The 25,150-nt window shown below is 38.3% G+C and overlaps 1 protein-coding gene across 1 annotated transcript; it reads left to right on the top strand.

The window, feature by feature from the left end:
* The first annotated feature begins 4,937 nt into the window (after positions 1-4,937).
* On the top strand, positions 4,938-24,523 carry OPRM1 (opioid receptor mu 1). Its single transcript, XM_039358319.1, has 3 exons — positions 4,938-5,742; positions 18,990-19,342; positions 22,319-24,523. Exons 1-3 carry the CDS (start codon positions 5,534-5,536, stop codon positions 22,843-22,845), a joined length of 1,089 nt encoding a protein of 362 aa, XP_039214253.1. The 5' UTR covers positions 4,938-5,533; the 3' UTR covers positions 22,846-24,523.
* Positions 24,524-25,150: the final 627 nt, after the last annotated feature.

The following is a 25,150-nucleotide window of genomic DNA, read 5'->3' on the forward strand; positions in this document are numbered from 1 at the left end:
CAACAACAATTCTAGAATACCAGGAGGCACACTACAAAGTGGGGTAGGCTGAGACTTCTAGAATCTAAATCTGCATAGGAACCATAGCATTTTGGAGCCATAACATAGACTGAAAATAATGCACAGATGGGGTCCTGACTTGATTCTTCTTGAACTCAAATATAGCCAGACCAGCTAGATTTTCAGTTGAGAAGGAAGGTATGAATAGATAAAAGGGCATGAACTTGTGTATGAAAGAATAAGTGAGTAGATAACACTTTTCATATAGAAAGTGAACAATGAAGGTTGTAAGATTTGTTTTTGCTTTGCATATATTTTGTATATATTTTTTCAGTATATAAGAACAAGGACCCTCTAGAATTAACATTAACAACTTGAAAAACTGCAGTGTGTCTCTTTTAAAAATGCAGTCTGAGCAGGGGGTTGGACTAGAAGACCTCCAACGTCCCTTCCAACTGTTATTCTATTCTATTCTTTTTCTGTGGTATAGTTCAGGAGTGGTAAACTGCTGGCCTGCGGGCCGGTTTCCTCATACCGAAGCCGTGCCCACACCATCGCCAGCAATGCAAAAAGAACTGCGATACATCGTGACACATCACAGGATGTGGCGAGTTTGACACCCATGTTATAGCTTATGCTTCAATGGAAATAAAATATACTACATTACATCTATCATCATCCATCCATCTATCTATCCATCCATCTATCCATCTATCTATCATTAAGAAGATGGTTTTCAGCAATATTCTGTTTGTGTCACATATACCAATAATATCAATTTAACTTCCTAATTAATCCAGAACAAGAGATTGTCCAATGATTAGCCTATCTACTCCCTTTTCCATTGTCAACAGCAGTAACCAAGCAAATGTCTCTGAATATACACAAGCAGGACATGAAGTTTATGCAGCATTTAATATTTAATGGCAGTTTCTCTTTAGGGAGATCCCATTTAACAGCTACCGACTGTTGTTTCTTTATTCCACAGTCAAAAGCTGGGCACAAAATATTTACTGTATCTATAAGGGGTGATCTAAACCCAGGTTTTTGTTTTCTTTCCAGTCCTTTCAATGTCTTAATTAATGACACATACATGAGATATTAATTAGACTAGAATCATCTATTAATAGATTAATAGAGTTTAGGTGGAGTTTAGAATTTGGCCTTCTAAGTGCATTTATATAGAAGTCAGATTTTATTTTCCTAGTAATACTTCAAATTGCCAACTTAATATTCACCATCCACAAAATCAGGGTTTTGTCTATTCAACTTACAATCTATAAAAAAATAAAGCTGAAATGGGAAACAATTCAAAATCATTCTGAAGACTGCTGACATCATTACTGCCAAATCACCTCTTCCTACATGTCTTCAGCATATATGTTTTTTGTAAAGAAACATTAAGAGGAAGCTTTTCCTCGCTGGTGTATATTCACCATGATGAAAGGCATATCAGCAAAAGCAACCTGCTCTCAGGAGGTAGTAGAGTTCCATTCTTACATCAAATCACATTCTATTTATGAAAAATTAGTTTCCCTTGATAATTTTTGCCATGGCAAAAAGGAACAACTCTTTCCCACAGTTTCATATTTCTATACACTTCTTATACAACCATTATTTTTTTTCCTAATTTTGTTCCCTTACTTGATTGTTTTATCCTGCCTTAATACTGCATGAAATGTAGTAAATAAATATAAAGTAATAAAGGAACCCAAGGCAATGAACATACATAGTATTCCTTCCTCCTCTTATATCTATGGAGATTCGCAGTCATCCAGGTCATGGTTGTCCCAAAGGTGCTTTTTTTTCAGGAGGCAATTGAAATTTCTTGTTTTTCTTTGAAGACATTTCGCTTCTCAGCCAAGCTGAAGAAGTGAAACATTTTCAATGAAAAACAAGAAAGTCCAGTTGCCTCATGAAAAAGGACGTTTGAGACTTCCTCCTCTTATTTTTCCCACAACAACAACAATCCTGTTGGGCTGAGACAGAGTGACTGCCCAAATTCATTCCTCTTAGCATTAATGGGAGAAAATAATTGGCCCCAAATTATCCCCATTCATATTATTTTTGCAAATAGATGAATAGATGCTGTTGCATGAATTACAGCTACCAGAGACTCAAAATCCCATTATGCAGTATAAAAAATAATTACTTAGTTTGGACTAAAAAAAAAACTCTGTACCCATCAAATAGATGTATGATTTCTTATTTTAAAAATAATAATCACAGCCTCTATGACTTGGATCTTATATTAAATAAAGGTCAGCAATTGCTTCTGGAAAAAAGCATAAAGAACTTATTTTTTTTCAATTCCAAAGAATGAAAGCAGATTTTACATTCAAGGTAGGGTTTGTCAGCAAAACACTTTGTGAAGTGTACCACTGGAGCAAATTCAATGGATTCTGAGGCCAGACAAGAAGCAATGGATGTAAACTAATCAAGGAGAGAAGCAACCTAGAACTGAGAAGAAATTTATTGACAGATAGAACAGTTAATCAGTGGAATGGCTTGCCTCCAGAACTTGTAAATGCACCAACATTGGAAGTTTTTAAGAAGAGATTGGACAACCATTTGTCTGAAATGGCATAGGGTTTTCTGCCTAAGCAAGGGGTTGGTCTAGAAAACCTCCAAGGTCCCTTCCAGTTCTATTCTATTCTATTCTATTCTATTCTATTCTATTCTATTCTATTCCATTCCATTCCATTCCATTCCATTCCATTGGATCATACCCAGTATTGATTGCCATCTTGAGAAAACCATAACTAAGATGAAGCAAACAATGAATCTCCCCATTAGGAGGCCTTTAAGTTCTGTTTTGCCTTGTGTACCGCTTTACACTTTGTGGTTTTTGTTTTAACACATTGCCAGATCAGTTGCAACCAGATGGTTGCCATGTGCATGACATAATAAAGCAGTAGCTCTAGGCCTCACTTGATCACTCTTGCCATTTGGACAGAAAAAGCACAACTTCTAAAGCATTCTGTCCTACTTATATAGCTCAGAGTATGCTGCTGATTAGTTCTTTACTGCAGCCAGATAGCGTACCCAAAGAAAATACTTTGCAAATCCATGCCAAAGGAATGCACTTGGAGAGAGATGGTTGTTTGTTGGTTTCTTTAGGAACACTTTTTGTCGATAAAATAAGCAGATGTGTCAAAAAAAAAAGTGCCACTTGTCCTTGCCTTTGCCCTGAATTTAATATACTTTGTGCAGCAGTTCAGCACAGACATTCTATCTTCCCCCTCTCTAAATAAAATAAAATTATTAAGAGTATGGAGAGAACAATTAGATCAGTGAAATAGTACTTAGGCTGATTATTTATTTCCCTTTGTGTTTTTCCTATATTTAAATCTCCATGAAGTTCCTTCCTCAAATGCTCTGTACTGGTTTAAGGTCCCGGTGATTGTTTTTAACTTAGGAATCTCAGTAATATAAGTTCTTTATTTAATTTAGCCTTCTTTATCCCCATGGCTCTATTGATGCTCTTAAAAGAAACCACTACAAAAGTTTCATTTTGAACATCTTTGAAATAAATAAGAATGATCCTGGAACAGGATGTTGTTTATATGCATGTATCGTTGATTTTATTAAACTCTGCACAAGACATTTTCCTAGTAGTTTACACACAACATAGCCATTACTACCTAGAAAATCACTAACTCAACCTAATGCTATATTTTTCCTGGAGAAAATTTACTGATGTGGTTAATAAGACTTGACACTGACTTGATGGCACATAATAATCATCAATCAATGATAATTAAAGTATCAATATCTTTATCGAGAGAGGGGGAGGGAGAGAGGGAGCGAGAGGGGGAGAGAAGATAGATGAAAGAGAGAGAGAGATTAAGAAAGAAAGAGAGAGAGAGAAAGAGATGAGCTTACATTTAGAAAAAAAGATCACATTGAGTCTTGTCAAAATATGGCATTATATCATTTTCATTACTCCCAAATGCCAAACACAAAAGGCAGGATTTAGACTGTGACGGGTACAGCACTGCAATCATATAACTTTTACATAAGAATAATCTGTATATTTGTGCATTGTTAAAGAGAGAGGAGGAATGTAATCATTTTATTAGAACAAATTGGAAATCCCAGATATAGTTTTAGCCCAATGAAGCATGGATTGTAAATAACTGGAATATCAATCTGATCCTGGTTAGTAACACAGCTTGTCTATTGCTAATTGAAAGAGAATAACTGGCCTCTCATCATTTTGTTCAGTTTAGTTTCTCCCTTCATGCAGAAGTTATAACAAAGTTCTATGTGAGTGGAGAACTATTTTGGCAGAATAAATCTATAAATTGATTACCTATTAATATGCATCTTGCACCTACAAAATAAGTTCCAAATGGAATTAATTACTAAGTCTTCAGTACATTAGTAACTGTATTGAATATACCTATCTTAGTCATGTTGTGCAGATATAGCATATATAAGTCAGTGAGATTCAGCATCTGGTGATCCCATTTGCACTCAGAAGCTAAGCAGAGATGGGCCCAGATGGGTGACATCCACTCAATAGCAGAACTGTAATCTATTCTGGAAGAAGGCAATGGCAAACCATTCTCATTTTGCTGCCTAGAATGCTGCAAGGATATATCTGTAAAGTCAGGGAGGGGAAGAACTAAATACTTTTGGTGCCTAATATGCAACAGGCTTCTTTATTAAAATCTGGAGACGATCTCCATCATTTGGTTTTATTCAAATGAACCGTGGTCATTAGTAGTCAGGGGCAACGTTTTGTCATCTTATGTCAGGAAAACTACATGAAGAGAAAGACCTAAATTCCTTTGTTTTTTGCAAAATCCAAGACAGCAACATCTTGTGGCTGACTTCGGAGTAAGTAAACAACTGTACAGAAAAGGCTGAAATCTGACAAAGAGAAAGCTAATGAGAGGGTTGTTGCTCACCTGCTGGTCAAGATCTGACGCTGTCGCGGAGTAGATCGGGTGAAAAAGAGTTCCTTCCCACCACCAGCCTCCACCAGAAGCTCCTCCTTTCCAGACTTATCCCGATCAACTTGCGCACGTGTGCGCGGCTATCAAAGCCAGCTGTGTGAGCGCACGTGTGTGCGCGCGAGCACATCTGAAGGGAGAAGAGGCTCCAGTGGGTTTGTTTCTGCAAGACTTTCTTTCCACACTTCTTTCTCTCTCCCTTCTCCCCTCCCTCGACCTCCTTCTTCCCTCGGCGCTCGATGGGGGGAATGCGGTGGAAGCCGCAGGAGGAGGCAACGTTTCCCCAAGGCTTCAGCTTTAAGGTGCGACGGGTCCTTTGCTTCTCTCTCAGTCGCGTCAGGCAACTGCAAGGATCCCGTCCTCCTTCGGAAACTGGCTAAAGAGAGAGCACTGGATGGGACTCCTGCCTTGGGCGGCTTCCTCGACCAGAAAAGCGGCTTCGCACTTAACTAGGTGGTCAGCACCAGGGACAGCTCCCGGCGCCCATTTTTCCCGCGCCTGCACCCTGAGTTCTGACTCCAGGCGCCGGCTAGCCCGACGGAGATTAAGGGGAGTGAAGGTCGGGCACGATTATGGAAGCGGACAGCTGGAACCAGAGCGAGCTCAACAGCACCCAGCTGTTTTGCGGCGGACCCAACGGAACTCTTGGGGGACGAGGAGGCAGTTTATGTTCTGGGGTCAGCCCTTCCATGATCACAGCCATAGTGATCATGGCCCTCTATTCCGTCGTATGTGTGGTGGGGCTCTTTGGGAACTTCTTGGTCATGTATGTCATCATCAGGTAAGAAGACCTGGGGAGAGGGGGAGGAGCTGCTCGAATGGGGGGGGGGTCAGCCAAAGGGTTGCTGAAACAAAGTAGGCAGGGAGGGAGGCTTGGAAATGTGATGATGATGATGATGATGATGATGATGATGATGATGATGATGACCAAAGTCAAGGAAATGGTTCTGTAGTTGGTTCTATTGGATATGGACAAGCTAAGTGACAGAGAAAAAGATGTGTGGTTCTTCTCTTGCTAAAACTCCAAAGGCTTTTGGGGGGGGGGGGTAATGCTGTCTCCAGAAAGAAATTTTCCAGTGGTTCTTCCCATAATCTTCCCCCACAAAAGCAAGATAGATGCATTTGGATGAGATCCTACTAAATAGCATATCTATGAGTCTCCATAGTATTATTACATGTTTTTTGTACAGAGGACACACGATTGCTCCTGATTTCAATCCCAGAGGATTGATGTAGTATCTCCATCCTGGCAAATACAAAAATACCTATTTGATTGTCAAATAAGTGCATTAAAGGTTTAAAGACCCAAAGACATTTTGAAATCACCAGCAGTTCTCTTAGGATAATTCTTAAAAAATAATTTCTAATTATGTTGTGCATTTATTAGGAAGTAAGAGACTGAAAACCTTTGCTCAGGGTAACTAGAAAAAAAATGTGTGCTTTGGGGTGAAAAAAAGTATGCCATTTGGAATGATCGTTTGTGAAGCATAAACATTCAAGGCAAGCAAAAGTTATTTCATGTTAATAAAGTTGTTTATGTGTCCGAGTTAATGTAAAAAAAAGTTAAAATGGGTACCTCAGGCTATTTCTGCAATCAAAACCCAAATCAAATATAATGAAATAGAGTAGAGGAGGTATACAAGGAAGTGAAATATGTTCGAGAGGCATTGGAATCCATAGATACGAATTGCAGTGCAGTTCCAACAACCAGTTCCAACAAATCAGATGTTTGGTTTCCTATTTATTTCCTCAAATGAACATTGTGCCCCAAATCCCTTTCTTTGCATTATTTAGGAAATTCCACTAAATTCATTTTCCCAGCAAATGTATTTCTCCAGAGAAACGGCAAACCGGTCTTCTTCCACAAAAATAATTACGTCCATTGGAAGTTTCTGTAGTGGAATCTGCCTCATATTTAAGGATATTGGCTCTCTGTTCTTAATGAAAGGAACCATGTTCTTTTTTTTATGTGTTTAATAGGTGCTTGGTGTTAGATTTGTTTAAGGAAGGCCAAGTAGAGAAAAACACTCAAATTTACTTCTAGCATTCCACAAATGTTTCAGAGAAATAAGTTACAGTCAATATCTATGAGAACACAGCACCATCTATTGAAATGATGGATAACAACAGGTGGAAACTGTTGCTTCTGGGAACCAAGTTAGTGGGGGAGGGGAAGAGTTCTTTGCCTTAAGAAAAGAAATAGAGGAGAAAGGGGGATGTTTACTGTCCTTTAGCCACCCAACATTTATCCCTACTTCTTTTTTTCCTAGACAAAAATCTTTCTATCTTTCTCATCTTGGTTAAAGATGGGTATTCAGTCATATTTAAATGCAACACATAACAACAGATTACATACTGAGGGATGAGAGTCCTTGCCATTCCTTAGAATACTAGAAGCTGGCACTTCCCAGCCTGGTGCCAGCTGTTTTATGCCTTATCTTCACTGCTAGCAGGGCCATGCTGGCTGGCAAAAAGCTATGCTTAATGCATATAGATAGCATCATCTGAAGGCATAAGTAGCACATCCACATCATTCTTTTCTATGTCATCGGTTTTCTTTTTTTCTCTTCACTTGTTGCTGAATATTTTGAAGCTACTGAGCAGACTTTGGTTCTCTCTGACTAAATGTCTCCCCCTGCTTTTGCTCTCCTTGGAACAGGAAACAATTGGAGACATTTTTCGATTGCAATTCCTACCATGCCTCACCATTAAGCAGGCTGGTGGGAGTTCAGGTTCAGTAATTGAATGAGCCCACATTGCTTTTCCTTGCCTTAGATGGCTTGGGATTTCCTCAATAGGTCCATAATGGCTACAGAACTGTTGACACACTCTCCTTTTGCAGTTTGATGACTAGATTAATGAGCCTTCGGATGATCGTACAGGATTCTCAATGATGCCTTACAGTAATTAAGCTCGTAATTGATAGTGCAGTACAAGAAGTGATTTATAGAATTATTACAGGCCTGTTTCTTTCCCTCCTTACATAAGATAAATGCTTTAAAAATTTGTTCTAGGCTACCTGAGATATCCAGGTTCAGTTCTCCACTAAAGAATGGAGTTCCCATCTAGACCTCGCTTCCTTTCACTCTTGCCCACTGATAGAGGATTTTTGAGGATACAGTGGAGTTCTCTGGAGGCAGGGTGGGGAAAAGGGAATAAAAAGATAAATAAATAATTGTGAGTTTCCTAACATAGGATCTTTTTTCAGACATAAAGGCATAAAACTGAGGGATTTAATCTTATGTCCACTCCCTTTTCTGACACTGATGCAAAATTCGTCTGTGAGACGATCATGATCCTGACTATGTCTATGGAGATTCTCAGTCATCCAGGTCATAGTTAGCCCAAAGATGCATTTTTCACGAGGCAACCGAACTTTCTTGTTTTGTTTTTTTTGAAGACGTTTCACTTCCCATCCAAGAAGCTTCTCCATTCCAAATCATCCAGTCAGAGCTGAAGAAGCGTCTTGGATGAGACGCGAAATGTCTTCAAAGAAAAACAAGAAAGTCCAGTTGCTTCGTGAGAAAAAGCATCTTTGGGATGATCGTGGCATGTTGCATGGTTTGCAAGAAGGGAACACCAATTCTCTAAAATAAATAAATAGATGGCAAACTTCCACTAGTTAATATTTCCAGTTTCATAATCTATATACTTCATAGGACACCATTTTCATTTCTGATTAAATCAGGCACTCACAACAGGGAGCAATTAGAATGTCGGCTAGAGATTTGATAGCTCTCCCAGGGGATGCAATTACAGCCTCTAATGTTCATTGACTGTTTTGAATGTGTGCTTTACAGACCTTTAAACTATCAGTCAGAAGTAGTTTCAAATGTAGGTTGATGTATTAAAAGAACAGGCAATTTTAGAAGTATTTGGAAAAGAGTAATATTGCGCGCAATTAGTCATTATAAAGCAAGTAGGTCTGGAATGGAATGGGTACCCAAAAAAATCATCTGGAAAAATATTTCAGAAATATAAGTGGAATATTGATGTGGCATGCTCAGAAGTACTTTTTAAATAAGTTTTGGTATTTAAATGACATGTGACATTGAAAAGGAGATAGCTTTCTTCCATTAAAAAATCAATGAGAAATCACCATCCTGTACAGCACAGAGATAGGACTGTTTAATGTTTCCCCTTTCTTTGCCATTGCTATCATTTGCCTGGCCAAGTTAATTTTCCACCAGTGGAAACAGATATTTGGGACTTGCATTGCTTTCTTTTAGAGGAGAAAGCAATTTTGGAATGGGAAAGCAGCCTATAGGGAAAGGATCAAATAATCCTTTCTCCTTCCTTCCTGCTCTAATCTCCCTTCCTTCCTGTTCATCAAGCTATTGGTCTCCTATGAGTGCTTTTCATAATGTTATCAACCAGTTCCGTAGAGCACTTGCATTTACAGTAAATTTTATCTTTTCCACAGATATATTCTAAGACATAATGCTTCACATATGATACCTCAGCTTTAAGGCTTGCATGATGCTTGAGTGTGGCTTACTTTTACACTATCAATGTAGATATAAGATATAATAAATGATGGCAAATACTGTTTTATGAGTGTCAGTAACATTGTGAGTACATGGACGTGTGTGCATATATATGCATGCATCTAAAGTTTTGTATAAAGGTTTGATAATCTCCTGTTGAGTTTAATAAAAAAATTGCTAATTCATTTTCTCATAGGCATAGCATTCAGTTCAGCATGGACAATGCCCACATTAGCATGGGTAGAACCACACTTACAGATTTATTTCTGAGAACTGTGGAATGCTGTGTTAAATGATTTAATGGTGATACTTTCACATAGTTAGAAATTGTATTCTGGATCCCAATGAAAGGAATTATTTACTTGGTGTTTCAAATGCTTCAGAGATTCAAATAATTCAAGGATCTTCCCAAAAAAACTAGCAACTGCATAGTGTGCATATTGGTTTTTTGGAAACTTGCTGAATTCACCAAAATTCATTTAGATTAACATTTAGACTGTTTTGGTGCAATGCTAGTAAAAATGGCCCTTGTGCAACGGTGCATATAAACTGTGTATCCCAGGATAGGTGAACACTTTTGAATAGTAGTATTTCATCATATCAGTACAGTATAATTAAACCATGGAATTTGCTAATACAATCTGTATTGATCATTAATTAATTCACAGTATTAATTCTGGACTAATTCTTTGGGGATAAGAATAAAGGTACCATTAGTCATAATGTTGCCCCTAGAAACCAAATACTAATTGGAATACTAAATACTAAATTGGAACACCAATTTTTGAGAATAAGAAGATAAAGACCAGTTGTGCTGGTGCCCTATTTAAGAGCTTTCCAAAGGCAACTAGATGGCATTGACAAAAACAGGATGCCAGACTCCATACACCTTTGATCTAATCTAGGAGAAATAAATAATGGAAAGGGGGTGGGGAATCATGTAAATCTAAGTTTAACAGATGTCTATTGACAAACCTAGAGATCTCTTTATTCCCTTCAAAGGAATAAGGAATAGAGGAATTCCTACCCCTTTCCACTTCTTATATCTTGATAATCTAGATGTTCAGAAACCAAGAGCTGAAGCATGTTAAATGACATGGTGGTAGGTTAAGTCCCTGAAATGGAAAGGGGTGGGACTTCCTTTATTTCACTTTGAAGAGAATAAGGAGATCTCTAGATTTGTCAGAAGACATCTGTTAAACTTCAGCAAAGGTTTACATGATTTTGGTTTCCTTTTCCATCATTTATTTTTTACCATGGTCAGTTAATAGTGCTATTTTTAAAAGTACTGAATCCATGGGCTATATATTGGTTATGTCTGATTTAGATAAAAGTATTTCTCCTGGAAACATGATCAGCTTCTCTGCTGCCTTTTAATTCCTACCCATAGGAAGGATGTTGCACATTTATTTCTTTTGCTGTGCCACTGTGTAGCAGCACTCTATCTATCACACTGCTACCTAAAACAGAAACGCCATTTTACATGCCCTTAATCCCTCGATTTACTTTTATTTCCTCAAGAGACATACCTACAGCTATGCTTAATTTTATTTCTTCTGGAGCTCAATTACCCTCTGGCCCAAGCACATAAGAGACACATAAGACATAAAAATCCACATCCTTTCCTCAGTCAGGAATACAATCTTATGGCAGTTTTCGTTGTGACATTGCAACACACACTTCACCAATTGCCTTCCTCCTGCATGTCTCAAAGGCTTCACGTGAAGGTATCTTTAGAAGATACAAATGATTCCTCAGGAGGCCTAGTCATGGGGGGAGGCTTTCAAAACATGCAGGGGGTAGGAAAGAGATTAAATGTGTGTTGCAATGTCACAATGAAGACTCGGTCCATGCATATTGGTGGGTAAAGTTGAAAGGGTGGAGCTTGTATCAAGACATACACTTTTCATTATTTTGGCCTCATCATTTTGGTTGAGAACAAACCCATATACTTTGACAGTTAGATTCCAGCACTGCATACTATATCTAAATATATATTTCTTTAGTCATACGTATATGAAAAAAGGGCAGAAGTTGGTTATTATTTCTGCGAAAGCAGTAGCTCACAGTTTAGATTGGCATTAATTATAATCATATAGGCTAAAACAAATTAAAAATGTAATTCATGGCTCTATGTAAAGGTAGTTTTTAGCAGAACTCAACTTTCAAATAATTCCAACAATGTTTAAATGTTAGGTTTTAAAGTCAGTGGTGCAGCCTACTGAGAATTCTGAACTTGATTTCCTGTTATAAATTGCAAAGAATATACTGTAGATTAAAATGTCATTCATTTTCCTCTTGTATTGCATGTGCATGCCTTGGCTCAAAGCTGAAGCATATTAACTTGGGAGAGGAATTCAGCTAAGACAGAGGGTGCAAATTATATGGATTGGATCCAGAGTTAGAATAGAATAGAATAGAATAGAATAGAAGGGTCCTTGGAGGTCTTCTAGACCAGCCCCCTGCTCAAGCAGGAGAACCTATACCATTTCAGACAAGTGACTGTCTAGTCTTTTCTTAAAAGTCTCCAGTGATAGAGCACCCACAATTTCTGAAGGCAAGCTGTTCCACTCATTAATTGTCCACACTGTTAGGAAGTTTCTCCTTAATTCCAGGTTACTTTTCTCTTTGGTCAGTTTCCAACCATTGTTTCTTGTCCTGCCCTCTGGTACTTTGGAGAATAATTTGACCCCCTCTTCTTTGTGGCAACCCCTCATACTGGAATACTGCTATCATGTTGCCCCTGTTTCTTCTTTTCTTTAGACTAGCCAAACTGCATCCGTTCTTCATATGTTTTAGTCTCCAGGCCTTTGATCATTTTAGTTGCTTTTCTCTGAACTTTTTCCAAGGTTTCAATATCTTTTTTGTAGTAGGGTCACCAAAACTGCAGTATTCCAAGTGTGGTCTTACTCGGGTTTTATAAAGTGATACTAATACTTCACGTGATCTTGATTCTATGCCTCTGTTTATATAACCCAGATTTGTATTAGCTTTTTTGGCTGCTACTGCATACTGCTGGCTCATAGTCAAGTGATCGTCCACTAGGATTCCAAGGTCCCTCTCACAGTTACTGTTTTTGAGCCAGGTCTTGTCTAATATGTACTTGTACCTTTGATTTTTCCTGCCTAAATGTAAAATTTTGCTTTTCTCCACATTAAAATTCATTTTGTTAAATAGGGCCCATTGTTCAAGTTTGTCAAGATCTTTTTGGATCCTGAGCTTGTCTTATGGGGTGTTGGCTATTCCTGCCAGTTTAGTGTCATCTGCAAATCTGATGAGTTCACCTTCTATTCCCTCATCTAGGTCATTTAGTTTCAATGTATGAAATTCTACACGTGGGACACATCCATTCAAACAAAGAGGAAGGGAATTTCACAGATTTGTGCTTCCTCACAAATATGTTCTTGGTGACTGAAGTACCCTTTAGATAGAACAATACTGGTGCAGAACTATAGAGAATGTTAGAATTGGGGAAGTCATCCTTCCTTGTTAAAACCTCCATTGCAACTCAGTTCTTTATTCACAGAGGTTCTGTGAGTCACGAAAAGATAATATGGATCTCTGTGAAGTTTAGTTCCTGCCATTCCATTACAGTGTAAGATTTTACAAGACAGGAAGATATATTAATGAGTTACATAGGCCATTTCATGCAATATTATATTTGCAAGGACATGTATCCGTGTCTCTTGAAACCTCACAAATGAAGCATGATGTTTATTACCCACACTACGGCTTTTATCCCCAAATGATGAAGAGGGTAATTCTGAGTGTAAAGTTTCCAGGAGTAATAGCAAATCATGGATGCATCTTCCATTATATCATACCTTTTTAAAGGCTTCTAAGGCAGTAGCTATAATCGTATTGTATAGTAAAAATTTTGATGGCTGAATTCATGTATCATGTTAAACTGTTATGCTTTTGGCAGAACAACTGTCATTTCTAAATGATGTTTTATGATTTAAAGTGCTGTAGGATTCCACAATATTGCAATTTATTTAAAAAGACAGAGTTAAACAAAATCTGGCTTAGCACAATCTTGAAACTCAAATTATTACTAACATGCTTCTCTCTCTCCCTCTCTTTTTCTTTGATTTGATGAATCTACTGTCCGTCTGGGGAAGAAAAAATCAATCCACTTAAATTAAGAACAACCTACTAATTGCCTCACCACTCAAAGTACTTGGAGACAATAGAATAGAAGAGAAAGAACTGGAGAAAATGACAAAATGCAAAGAATTGTAAAAAGAAATAGAATGCCTGTGACTAAAAAAAACAAAGCTGGAAAGTGAAAGGTGCCTTGGGTGCAATCTCAAAACATCTGGAATACTACTTAAACATTGCCAGCATTGGCAAAATCACCATCAGTCAATTGCAAAAGGCAGATTTACTTGGAACAACTTACATCCTTAAACAACTTACATCCTGAACCCGCAAACATTTGCCCTATCCCCATTTCTTTGGAAGGACTCAATAAAATAGTTATCTTTGCACAGGGAGGAGAGCAGTAACAGTATAATAGAATTTGAAGGAACCTTGGAGGACTTCTAGTCCAAGCGCCCCCTCAAGCAGAATATCTTATACCATTCTGGACAGACACTATCCAGTCTCTTCTTAAAAACCTCCAGTGAAGGAACACCCACAACCTTTGGAGGCAAGCCATTCCACTGATTAATTTTTCTCACTGCCAGGAAATTTCTCCTTTGTTCTAGGTTGCTTCTCTCCTTGATAAGTTCCCAACTGATACTCTTGTCCTTCTCTCAGGTGCTTCAGAGAATAGAAAAACCCCTCCTCTCTGAGGCAGCCCCTCAAATATTGAAAGACTGCTATCAATTCATTCCTAGTCCTTTTCTTTGTTAGACTAGGTATACCAAGTTCTTGCAACACTTCACCGTATGTTTTATCCTCCAGTCATTGTTGCTATTATTCTCTACACTCATTCTAGAGTTTCAACATCTTTTTTGTATCATAGTGACCAAAATTGGCATTGTCCTCTCTCCATGTAGATGTAGTTCAATTGAGGAATACACGTTAACTTTTGTTAGTCAGCCAGTTATGAATCCATCCGGTGATGATACTAACTAGCACAATTTTTTCTATGTTACCACAAAGTAAGAGGTCTACTTTGTCAAATGCCTTGCTGAAGTCCAAGTATGCAATGTACACAGCATTTCACTGGTCCACTAATTTAGTGATTTTGTCAAAGACTCCAATACATTTGGTCTGACATTATCTGTTTTTGACAAAGTCATGTTGGTTTCTAGGTGTTTGCTTGATTATCTTTTCCAGAATCTTTCTGGGTTTGCCTCAGTGCGTGGATGTACTGCTAATATTGCAATGATGAAATATTGCCTGTCATTTAGTTCCTGTCATAAATACATAATAAAACCAAAGAAACAAAATTGTAAGAAAGAAAACATGTGTTTCTTTGTATAAAAACTCTGCTCATAGAAAACCCATTGTCAAATACAACTCTTGGCTTCCTTATCTTTTTCTATTCAAACCTGGCAGCAATAAAGTAATAATATATGCATTCCTTTATGAAGAGGAAGTCATATCTACTTTAACAGACTGCCACAATTCTTTTTAGGGGGGGAAGTGTCAGTTTACTAATATAAAACAGGACAAATGGAACACATCTCAAACAATTATATAAAATGCAATATGGAGAAAATGGGGAAGATCATTAAAATGGTATTTATCCATATATTTGTTAGATTTATGTTCTACTTTTTCCTCCAGAAGTCTCATCCTACATTTTTTTCCCCAAAACCATCTAATACAGGCGTCTTCAAACTTGGCCCTTTTATGACTTGTGGACTTCAACTCCCAGAATTCCTCAGCCAGCATGCCTGTCTGAGGAATTCTTGGAGTTGAAGTCCACAAGTCATAAAAGGGCCAAGTTTGAAGATCCCTGATCTAATAGGTAGGTTGGGCTGTAAAAGAATTGATTGGCCCCAGGTCACCAAGAGAACATTTATAGCTTAAGGTGGATTTCTTCCTAGTGCAACATGCTAACCTCATAGTCAAGAGTATTATTAGAATAAATAGAGATCAGTCAGTTACATTATATATTCTTAACCATCAGTTATACCAGCATAGACATGGTTAGCTGCTTTGGCTAGCAAGTTGTGATAGATGCTATTCCTTTCATATTAAATAGAATAAATTTTACAAAATAGATGTGCTTGCTTCTTTGTCTTAATAATAATAATAAAGTTGGAAGGGACCTTGGAGGTCATAGAGTCCAACCCCCTGCTCAGGCAGGCAGGAAACCCTACAGCATTTCAGACAGATGGCTGTCCAGTCTCTTCTTAAAACTTCCAGTGTTGGAGCATTCACCACTTCTGGAGGCAGGTTGTTCCATTAGTTAATTGTTCTAACTGTCAGGAAGTTTCTCCTTAGTTCTAGGTTGCTTCTCTCATTAATTAGTTTCCATCCATTGCTTCTTGTCCTGCCCTCAGGCACTTTGGAGAATAGCCTGACTCCATCTTCTTTGAGGCAGCTCCTGAGATATTGGAACACTGCTATCATGTCCCTCCTCGTCCTTCTCTTCGTTAAACTAGACATACCCAATTCCAGCAACCATTCCTCATATGTTTTAGCCTCCAGTCCCCTAATCATCTTTGTTGCTCTTCTCTGTATTCTTTCTAGAGTCTCAACATCTTTTTTACATCGTGGTGACCAAAACGATGTAAAAAAGATGCTGAGACTCTAGCATATAATGAACTCAGTTTTATGACTTGAGAAAGAGCTAAGTGGAAGTGTATAATCTTGGGTCAGTTGATGCAGCTAAGGATAAATGCAGGACATCATAGCCTTGCAGAGTCCCAAGTGACCAGGAAATGAATATGGCAAGTAATGAAATAATGGCAAGCTTGTTAAATAAGGATTTCCCCAATTGCAGACATAATGTATTTCCCTTCAACCCAGTAATTTCAGGCAGGATTCCAAGAAAAGTAGAAAGCCTGTTCCAATCCAATCTACTTATCAGAGTAATTTATCTACAGGATGAGAAACAAAGAATTTAGATTACAAGGCAACAGATTTTTGGTTAGAGAACAGGAATATTTTTCTAATGGTAAAAGCTATTCAATAGTGGATATGGCTGTGTCAGGAGATGGAGGGTTCCCTTTGTTAGGGGTGTTTAAATAGAGATCTTCAAAGTCCCTTCCATTCTATGATTCTAGCACTATCCAGAAGAAAATTTGTGAAGTCCTCTCCCACTTTTTTAAAATCAATCTCATCTGAAAAGATTGCTTTGCATAAAAATGCTTCAGTTTAACTATCTGATGTTTTAAAAAAATATTTCTACAATAAGTGAAAATATGCCTGCAAGTATTATCTAAATCTATCATAAAACAGCAGCAGCAGGAGGAGGAGGAGGAGGAGGAGGAGATGATGATGATGATGATGATAAAAGTCTCCTGTGCAAGCCAACCTATTTTTTTTCTCTAAAGGAGATTAATCTACATCTGAATGTTCTCATTCTGTTGAAAAGCAAACAAAATAAATTAAAACAAGATGTACTTTTCCTATGCTGGTAAAAAAAAAAAAATAACTTTAGACTTTAAAGCAGTTAATTTCTTATTGCTCCAAACTGAAAATGGTATTTTTTTTTCTTAAGGACTGAAGAACTGAAGGATGCAGTCAAATTAATTTGCATTGGGTCAAGATGAGACAACACCTGCACAATTTAATTTGAATAAGAATATTAATGAATCAAGGCAAAACATAGGACAATGAAACAAGGGGGATTCAGGGAAGAGGACCAACAACTAATTTGTCAAGATGCATTCTGTATTCCTGACCCTAATTCCTCTATTATAATGCAGTGAGAATGTATCAGTGGATCTTAGAGCTAGGAAAGATGAAACGTTCCAACCATAAATTTGCCATATTCTTAGATTGGAAAACCTCAGGAAAGTGACAAAAATGCTGTTAAAGAAGGCTGCAATGATATTCAGATTTTGGAAATAAGATCTTACCTATGTAAATCTAACTCAGGAATGTAGAAAGGGATTCTAAAAGTTTCTTGCTACTAGAATATGATGTTATCTCACATTATTTACTCAAAAGTACCGGTCAAGCATAAAAAAATCCCTTCTTATCCCTATGGGTGATCTATGCCTTTGTCAATCTCAAACTGGCAGTTTGAGGGTTCTGTGTAATATTCTTAACTGTTCCTCACACTGCGAAGTTTTGCACAGACAATTCTGATGTCGGTCCTTGGATCTTTTGGAGCCATTCTCTCAGCTTAAGAGTCACAACCCTGAATACCTTAGGACCACTTTGACCTTTACTTTCCCCAACCTTTCTAGTTCTTCTTGCAGGTCTTGTACTTCTCCAGCTTCTCGTACTTCTTCCTGAATTCAAACCACTGTGCCACTAAGAGCTGTGGTGGCACAGTGGTTAGAATGCAGTATTGCAGGCTAATTCTGCTAACTGCCAGCAGTTCAGTCCTGACGGAGCTCAAAGTTGACTCAACTTTTCATCCTTCCGAGGTCGGTAAAATGAGAACCCAGATTGTTGGGGGGGCAATAGGCTGACTCTGTAAACCGCTTGGTGAGGGCTGTAAAGCACTGTAAAACGGTATATAAGTTAAAGTGCTATTGCTGTCACTTGGCATCACTACATCTATCACCAGCACTGTCTTTTGGCCTTATTTACTACATGATGTCTGTCTACCTGTACCTGGAAGTCTTACAGGATCTTAGTCCTGTTATCCTCCATGAGCTTCTATATGTTATTCTATAGAATCTTCCATCTGGACTTGGGAGGTACTAGTCCCTGTGTAGATGTTCCTGTACACAATGCCAGCTATTTGGTTGGATCATTCAGTATATGGTCTTCCAGCTTGCATCTTTCACCCTGCCACTATTTGTTGGACTGTCTCTGAGGCCTTTCTGCAGTCTGCACCTCAGGTCCTGTCTGGTGTGGTTAAGTCCTGCTTCAGTGGAAGTGGTGCTTAATGCCTAGATGTATGCTGCTATGCCTCAACCTGAAGCCACATCAGCTGTAAGAAATGGGCAATTCAGTTTCTTGTTCTTTGCAATAATTCAGGTGGCTCTGTTAAACAAATTATTTCACAGGGGGGGGTTTTGTATATAAATGTACTTAATTCTTTGTGCAAATGCTGTGCTGAACTAAGCCAATTTTATAATCTTTTGATACTAGTTTTGCTTGATAAATCCTATTGAAGATCTGAGTTTTAATATAAAGACACAAAAACTTTTTTGCCTTATGAGATGATTTAATGCTGAAGTACTGTGCATTTAAGATATGTTAGAAAAGGGAAAAAAATAAAAACATTTCTATTTTTTTTCCTGAAATAGAGAAAGAGTTCACCCATGGAAAGATCCTTCATGTCAACTTTCTTTGTTAGTTAAAAACCATGTTGTGATTCTTTATACAAAAATACAGGCATATACTTAATTCAAAGGAAGCTCCACCTTTTGCAGCTGAATAAATTGCTGGCCTATTGTAGCAGCTTCGTGTGATCTCTGTTCACAGTTTCATGCCTCAACTTTGTTGACTTTTTTAGGTACACTAAAATGAAGACTGCCACCAACATTTATATTTTCAACCTTGCCCTGGCCGATGCCTTAGCCACAAGTACGCTGCCATTTCAAAGCGTGAATTATCTTCTGGGAACATGGCCATTTGGCACCACTATTTGTAAGATTGTCATATCCATAGATTACTATAACATGTTCACAAGTATTTTCACCCTCTGCACCATGAGTGTGGATCGCTACATAGCAGTTTGCCACCCGGTCAAGGCTTTGGATTTCCGCACCCCTCGAAATGCCAAGATTGTCAACGTCTGTAACTGGATCATTTCTTCAGCAATTGGCATTCCCGTGATGGTGATGGCAACCACCAAAGAGAGTAATGGTGAGTCAGAATTTCTTTTCCTACCTTCAAATGGACACTGGAGGTTTCTTTATCTGAACCTGGGGAAGATTTACGAGGAAATGAATTCCTAAGGTAGTTTCGAAACAAATTAGAATCAGGCACTGTACCAGGTCTGATACAAACCCTTTATAAGATTTTTTAAAAAATGAATATGCCTTTTGAAACTGTATGTATGTATATATGTCTTGGTCTCGCTCTCTCGCTCTCTCCCTCTCTCTCTCTCTCCCTCCCTTCCTCTCTCTCTCCCTCTCTCTCCCCCTCCCTCCCTCCCTCTCTCTCTCCCTCCCTCCCTCCCTCTCTCTCTTCTTTCCCTCTCTCCCTCTTTCTCTCTCTGTCTCTCTCTTTCCTTCCCTCTCTCTCTCCCTCCCTTCCTCTCTCTCTCCCTCTCTCTTCCCTCTCCCTCCCTCCCTCCCCCTCCGTCCGTCTCCCCCCCCTCTCTCTCTCTCTTGGAGTGATTCTATACTTTGCCCTACTAGCAGTAAAGATATTGCCAGAAATCCAAATGGTTCTTATTTCCAAAATTACCTGCCTTGCAGAGCTTGATGTTAATCCTGAAAATGTGCTAACCTCTCCAGATCAATACACCGAACGTAATTAAGGCAGAATTACTTCTCATGCTTCCCACCTTTCCTGGGCTGATGGGTCTCTTTTTCAATTATTGTATTTTCTCCCACCTCTTCTCAGTACCTGCTAGGCATTCCTTCAAAGTCTCTATCAACTTAAGGTTCAAAATTTATTTCAGAATTACCCTTTAACTTGACCAAGAAGTATAGTTTAAAAGACTTGGATACTCAGCAGAAAAAAGGAAGGGAACTCTTAAGAGAACCAGGAGTTTCACAAATATGCAAAAATTCTAACATGTTACCTAAAATAGGTATTGATTACTAGAAAAAGTCTCAGATTTTGCATTTTTGCTTAAAGAAATGCATTTCCATCTCTGTCTTCTCAGTAAGACAATTGAGATTAATGGAAATACTTCCAACTGCTTAACTACATATCAAAATGTAACCGTGGAAAGGACTATTCAAGCATTGGATGTAAATTCCATTGTGTTTAATGAGACTTTACTTTGGACTAAGTGTATATAAGACTACAGCCTAAATGTTAGATATTTAAGAAATACTAATAGATAAACCAGGTTATTTGTGCTTCTCTCAATTGATCCATTGATTAATAAATCCATTCTATCTTGCATTAATGTGCACAGATTTTTAAAATTAATATAACAAGTGTTTTAGGCATGTGGGGGGGTATCCTTGTAGATAGATATGCATTTATTTACTTTTATATAAACATAGCCATATATAAATAACTGTTCACATATGGACATTTTAAGGCCATTAGGCCATTTTAGAGCAAGAACTACAACGCAAAATTTGGAAAAAAATTCATTCCAGCTAAATGGCAGCACTTAGACAACACTGAGTGATTTTTTTTTTTTTTAAAGCTAACCATTATTTGGCCTGGTAGTATTTGGATGGGAGACTGTCAGGAAATAACACAACTATACATTATGCTGGGAAATAAAATCACGTAAAACACTGTAGAAGAAGAGAAAGCACTTCTATATTGCTATCCGGGTAGTCTTCAAGAGTCAAACTTAAAAGACGACATTCTATTTTAAATGTTTTTCTTTTAACAATATCAATTCAAACTAACTTTGCAAGAAGCAGATTTTTCAAACATCCTTAAAAATGCTTCTAAGTCTACAGTTTTCCCTCAAATGACCCAATCATATCTCCCTCTCCCCCTGACAGACATCAGCCTGTCTCATTAGATCTGGCAGGGAGGAGATGTTATGGCTAAGTACCTGCAGATCCCAGGGCCTTCTTTGCCACGGCACCCTCCTTGTGAAACATTTTTCCCCCTGAAGTGAGGCTTGCTTCTTCTTTACTATCATTTAAGAAATCCCTCAAAATCTGATTATGTTCTAAGATGCTAGAGAACTCCTCAAGTTGCTTCTTGCAATGACAGAGTCAGTCTGGGCGTATCATTGGGACCTGGATACATACTTGCTCTCTCCCTGGTTTGTATATTTAATTTTTTTATAACTAATATTCTTATTTTAACAATTAATTTTTAATCCTTTAATGATGATTGTTTTTATTTGTCTTCTGTTTTATTCAATTGTTTTACATCACCCAAAGAGTCACTTTGTATGAGATGGGTGGCCACATAAATGTGATAGATACAGTAGATAGGTAGGTAGGTAGGTAGGTAGGTAGGTAGGAAGGAAGGTAGGTAGGTAGGTAGATAGATAGATAGATAGATAGATAGATAGATAGATAGATAGATAGATAGATAGATAGATAGATAGATAGATACCGTATATTCCGGCGTATAGGGTGACCCGGTGTATGAGATGACCTCCTAGTTCGACGCTGGGTCGCAAGACAATCAACGCCGAGTTGCAAGACGATCGACGCCTAGTCGCATGCCTAGAAAGTCATCTTATACGCTGGAAACTACCGGTATTTCCGGTGTATAAGACGATCAACGCCGAGTTGCATGCCTAGAAAGTCATCTTATGCACCAGAAACTACCTTATTTCCGGCGTATAAGACAACTCGGCGTATAAGACGACCCCCGAGTTCGGAGGCTGTTTCGACGCTCTCAAAAGTCGTCTTATACGTCGGAATATACAGTAGATAGATAGATAGATAGATAGATAGATAGATAGATAGATAGATAGATAGATAGATAGATAGATAGATAGATGTGTTTTTAGATTATACAAACTGTTCATGTTATGTTTTCTCCAAATGGTGACAATGAAAATCTGAACACTTTTCTAATGGGAATAGGTTTTTCATCAAAAAAAAAATTCACTTAATTTTAAGTTATGTAAAAGCAATTGTTTCTTTAGAAAGAATTATCGCTCATGCTTGTGAGGGGGGGAGAGACAGTAACAGTGAAAAAAGCTTAAATTCGTTTGTTTTCTTTTAATTTCTATAGGATCTATCGATTGTACCCTTAAGTTCTCGCATCCAGCCTGGTATTGGGAGAACCTACTGAAAATCTGTGTTTTCATCTTTGCCTTCATCATGCCCATCTTAATCATAACAGTCTGCTACGGACTGATGATTTTACGTCTGAAGAGCGTGCGGATGCTCTCCGGCTCCAAGGAAAAGGACCGAAATCTTCGGAGGATCACCAGGATGGTCCTTGTGGTTGTGGCTGTTTTCATCGTCTGCTGGACGCCAATCCATATTTATGTTATCATTAAAGCCTTGGTCCATATCCCAGAAACTACTTTCCAAACCATCTCCTGGCATTTCTGCATTGCACTAGGATACACCAATAGCTGTCTCAATCCCATCCTTTATGCCTTTCTAGATGAAAACTTCAAAAGATGTTTCCGAGAATTCTGTATCCCAACAACGTCAAGCATTGAGCAGCAAAACTCCACCCGCGTCCGTCAGCACACCCGTGAGCACGCCTCCACTGCCCATACAATGGACAGGACTAACCAGCAGGTATGACTAGAAGTGGAGATGTCAACCGTGGAGACAAGAATTCCTCCTGGAGATGACATGAATTCTGAAGTCACAGTCTTGACTGAATTATAGCTTCTGGAAGTTTTATAAAATCCTTCTGATTTACTGTCCCTGGCTGAGGTGATACACAAAGATGGAAAGACTTATCCAAACGTACGAGGGAAGTTGTGCCAGTTCTACTATGACTAGGAGCTAGAGAACTCAAGTTGCTTCTTGCATGGCCTGAGCCAGTCTGGGTATCATTGTATTATATATTCAACATGCTTGAAAACAGAAGAGATGCTCTCGCTTGCTACTTCAGCAATTCGGTATATTTAGAAACTTCTGATACCAAATCAGAGCATTGGGCTGTGTGACCTAAAACACCTGAACTACAGCTGGCTCAGAGCCAGTCCTCCAATAGCTAATAGTCCTACAATTACTAGAGACTTCCTGCAAATACATACAGGCAGTCCTCGGCTTACTGCCACCATTGCTAAGCAAGGCAGTTGTTAAGTGAGTCATACCTGATTTTACAAAAAAAAATTGCTTTGGTCTTTAAGCAACTCATTGCCATTGTTAAGCAAACAGCATGGTTGTTAAGCTAATGGGCTTTCCCCATTGACTTTGCTTGTCAGGAGCCATCTGGGGAAGTCACAAAGGGGGTGATCACATGACCCCAGGATGCTGCAGCTATGATAAATACATGTTGGTTGCCAAGTCCCTGAATTTTGCTCACTTGGCCATGGGGATACTACGACAGTCATAAGTGCAAGGACTGGATGAAAGTCACTTTTTTCAGTGCCATGGTAACTCTGAACGGTCTCTAAAAGAATGGTTGTAAATTGAGGACTGCCTTCTATAGACAAGTTAACATCATCACAATTCATATACCAAGCATAGACTGGTTTGTTAGATTATTATTATTTTTTTGCCGCAAAGTTTTGTGACTGTTACCTACTGTACAGGATCGCTAGAATATATTTTAGCTATCCAGTTAATTATCTTTAACATATATATGTATATGTTAAAGGAATGTTCATTATGAGAAATCCACCTTGAGGAAATATTACTGGAGGTTTGTTGCATCCGATCAGTCAAAAGATCTGCCTTGCAAATCAAGTGGCTCACTCTGTAAATAAAAGTAGGGTTGCTTCAAACGTGGGAATACTTCAGTGAAGTCAGGTCCTCTTCAGGGATACATGTCTATGGAGATTCTCAGACATCCAGGTCATGGTTGTCCCAAAGGTGCTCTTTCAAAAGGCAACTGGATCTTCTTTGTTTTTCCTTGGAGACATTTCGCTTCTCATCCAACAAGCTTTTTCAATTCAGAACTTGGAGGAGGAGCAAAATGTCTTCAAGCAAAAACCAAGATGATCCAGTTGCCTTTTGAAAGAGCATCTTTGGGTCTTCAGGGATACGCTCTACTCTAGTACACTATATGCATACAGTGGAGGAGTATTTTTCTGAGAAGCCCTGAATTCACAACAAGCACATTCTCTTTTGTCTTCTGTTCATGTGAATAATACCCAATCCAATTCATTGTTTCTATGGAGCTGAAGAAAAGCATTTGTACCTCCAAAACTGCTTTCATTTTGAAGAATTACTCAATAATATATATACACACACAAAACACGGTAACACTCATAGATGCACACAAATTCATTCACGACAAACACAGATGGAGAGAGAGAGAGAGAGAGAGAGAGAGAGAGAGAGAGAGAGAGAGAGAGAGAGAGAGAGAGAGAGAGAGAGAGAGAGAATTGCTCCAATGAATCTGTTTCATATTCAAAATACAGTAACAGTTTGTCTCATTTCTTCATGGTGACTATTTTCCTCTTCTCCTTGGAATGATTTCTCAACTTTATACTCCATCAAAGAATGCACAAACTGAGCCACATCAAATTTTTACTGTGTAGAAATGAGGGAATGTAACCAAGGTGGAAATGATAGGTTTTGATAACTAGGTAGGTATGATAACTACAATGATAGCTCAGCAAGCAATTTGGTTGGGTGTAAACAACTGAATGCAAAATAACAGAGGTACCTCTATAATTCTTTTGAAGGCAGATTTGAATTTCCAGGCTTTCTTTCTGAGATTTGCTCTGTGTTATAATTCGTACACAACAGCAGTGATTTTTCTCTACATTAAGTAGAAAACCTATAATAGAAAGAAAAGAAAAGCTATCAACAATCTCTTCTTAGTTCTTCTGTTTTGCAACAACATGCCTGAGAAAAAATATATAACCTGGGCCTAATAAAGAGCAATGTCTCAGTTCATGGTCAAAAGAACTAACATATGTAACAAGCT

Source organism: Crotalus tigris, unplaced genomic scaffold, assembly GCF_016545835.1.
Source record: "Crotalus tigris isolate CLP2741 ecotype Arizona unplaced genomic scaffold, ASM1654583v1 scf7180000019007.31208882:3723066, whole genome shotgun sequence".
Lineage (NCBI taxonomy): Eukaryota > Metazoa > Chordata > Lepidosauria > Squamata > Viperidae > Crotalus > Crotalus tigris.

Excerpts from the sequence above, each read along its gene's own strand:
- OPRM1 (XM_039358319.1), top strand. The coding sequence starts at position 5,534 with ATGGAAGCGGACAGCTGGAACCAGAGCGAGCTCAACAGCACCCAGCTG. Across the intron at positions 5,743-18,989 it reads GTCATGTATGTCATCATCAG|GTACACTAAAATGAAGACTG; the intron begins GTAAGAAGACCT and ends TGACTTTTTTAG. Across the intron at positions 19,343-22,318 it reads AACCACCAAAGAGAGTAATG|GATCTATCGATTGTACCCTT; the intron begins GTGAGTCAGAAT and ends TAATTTCTATAG.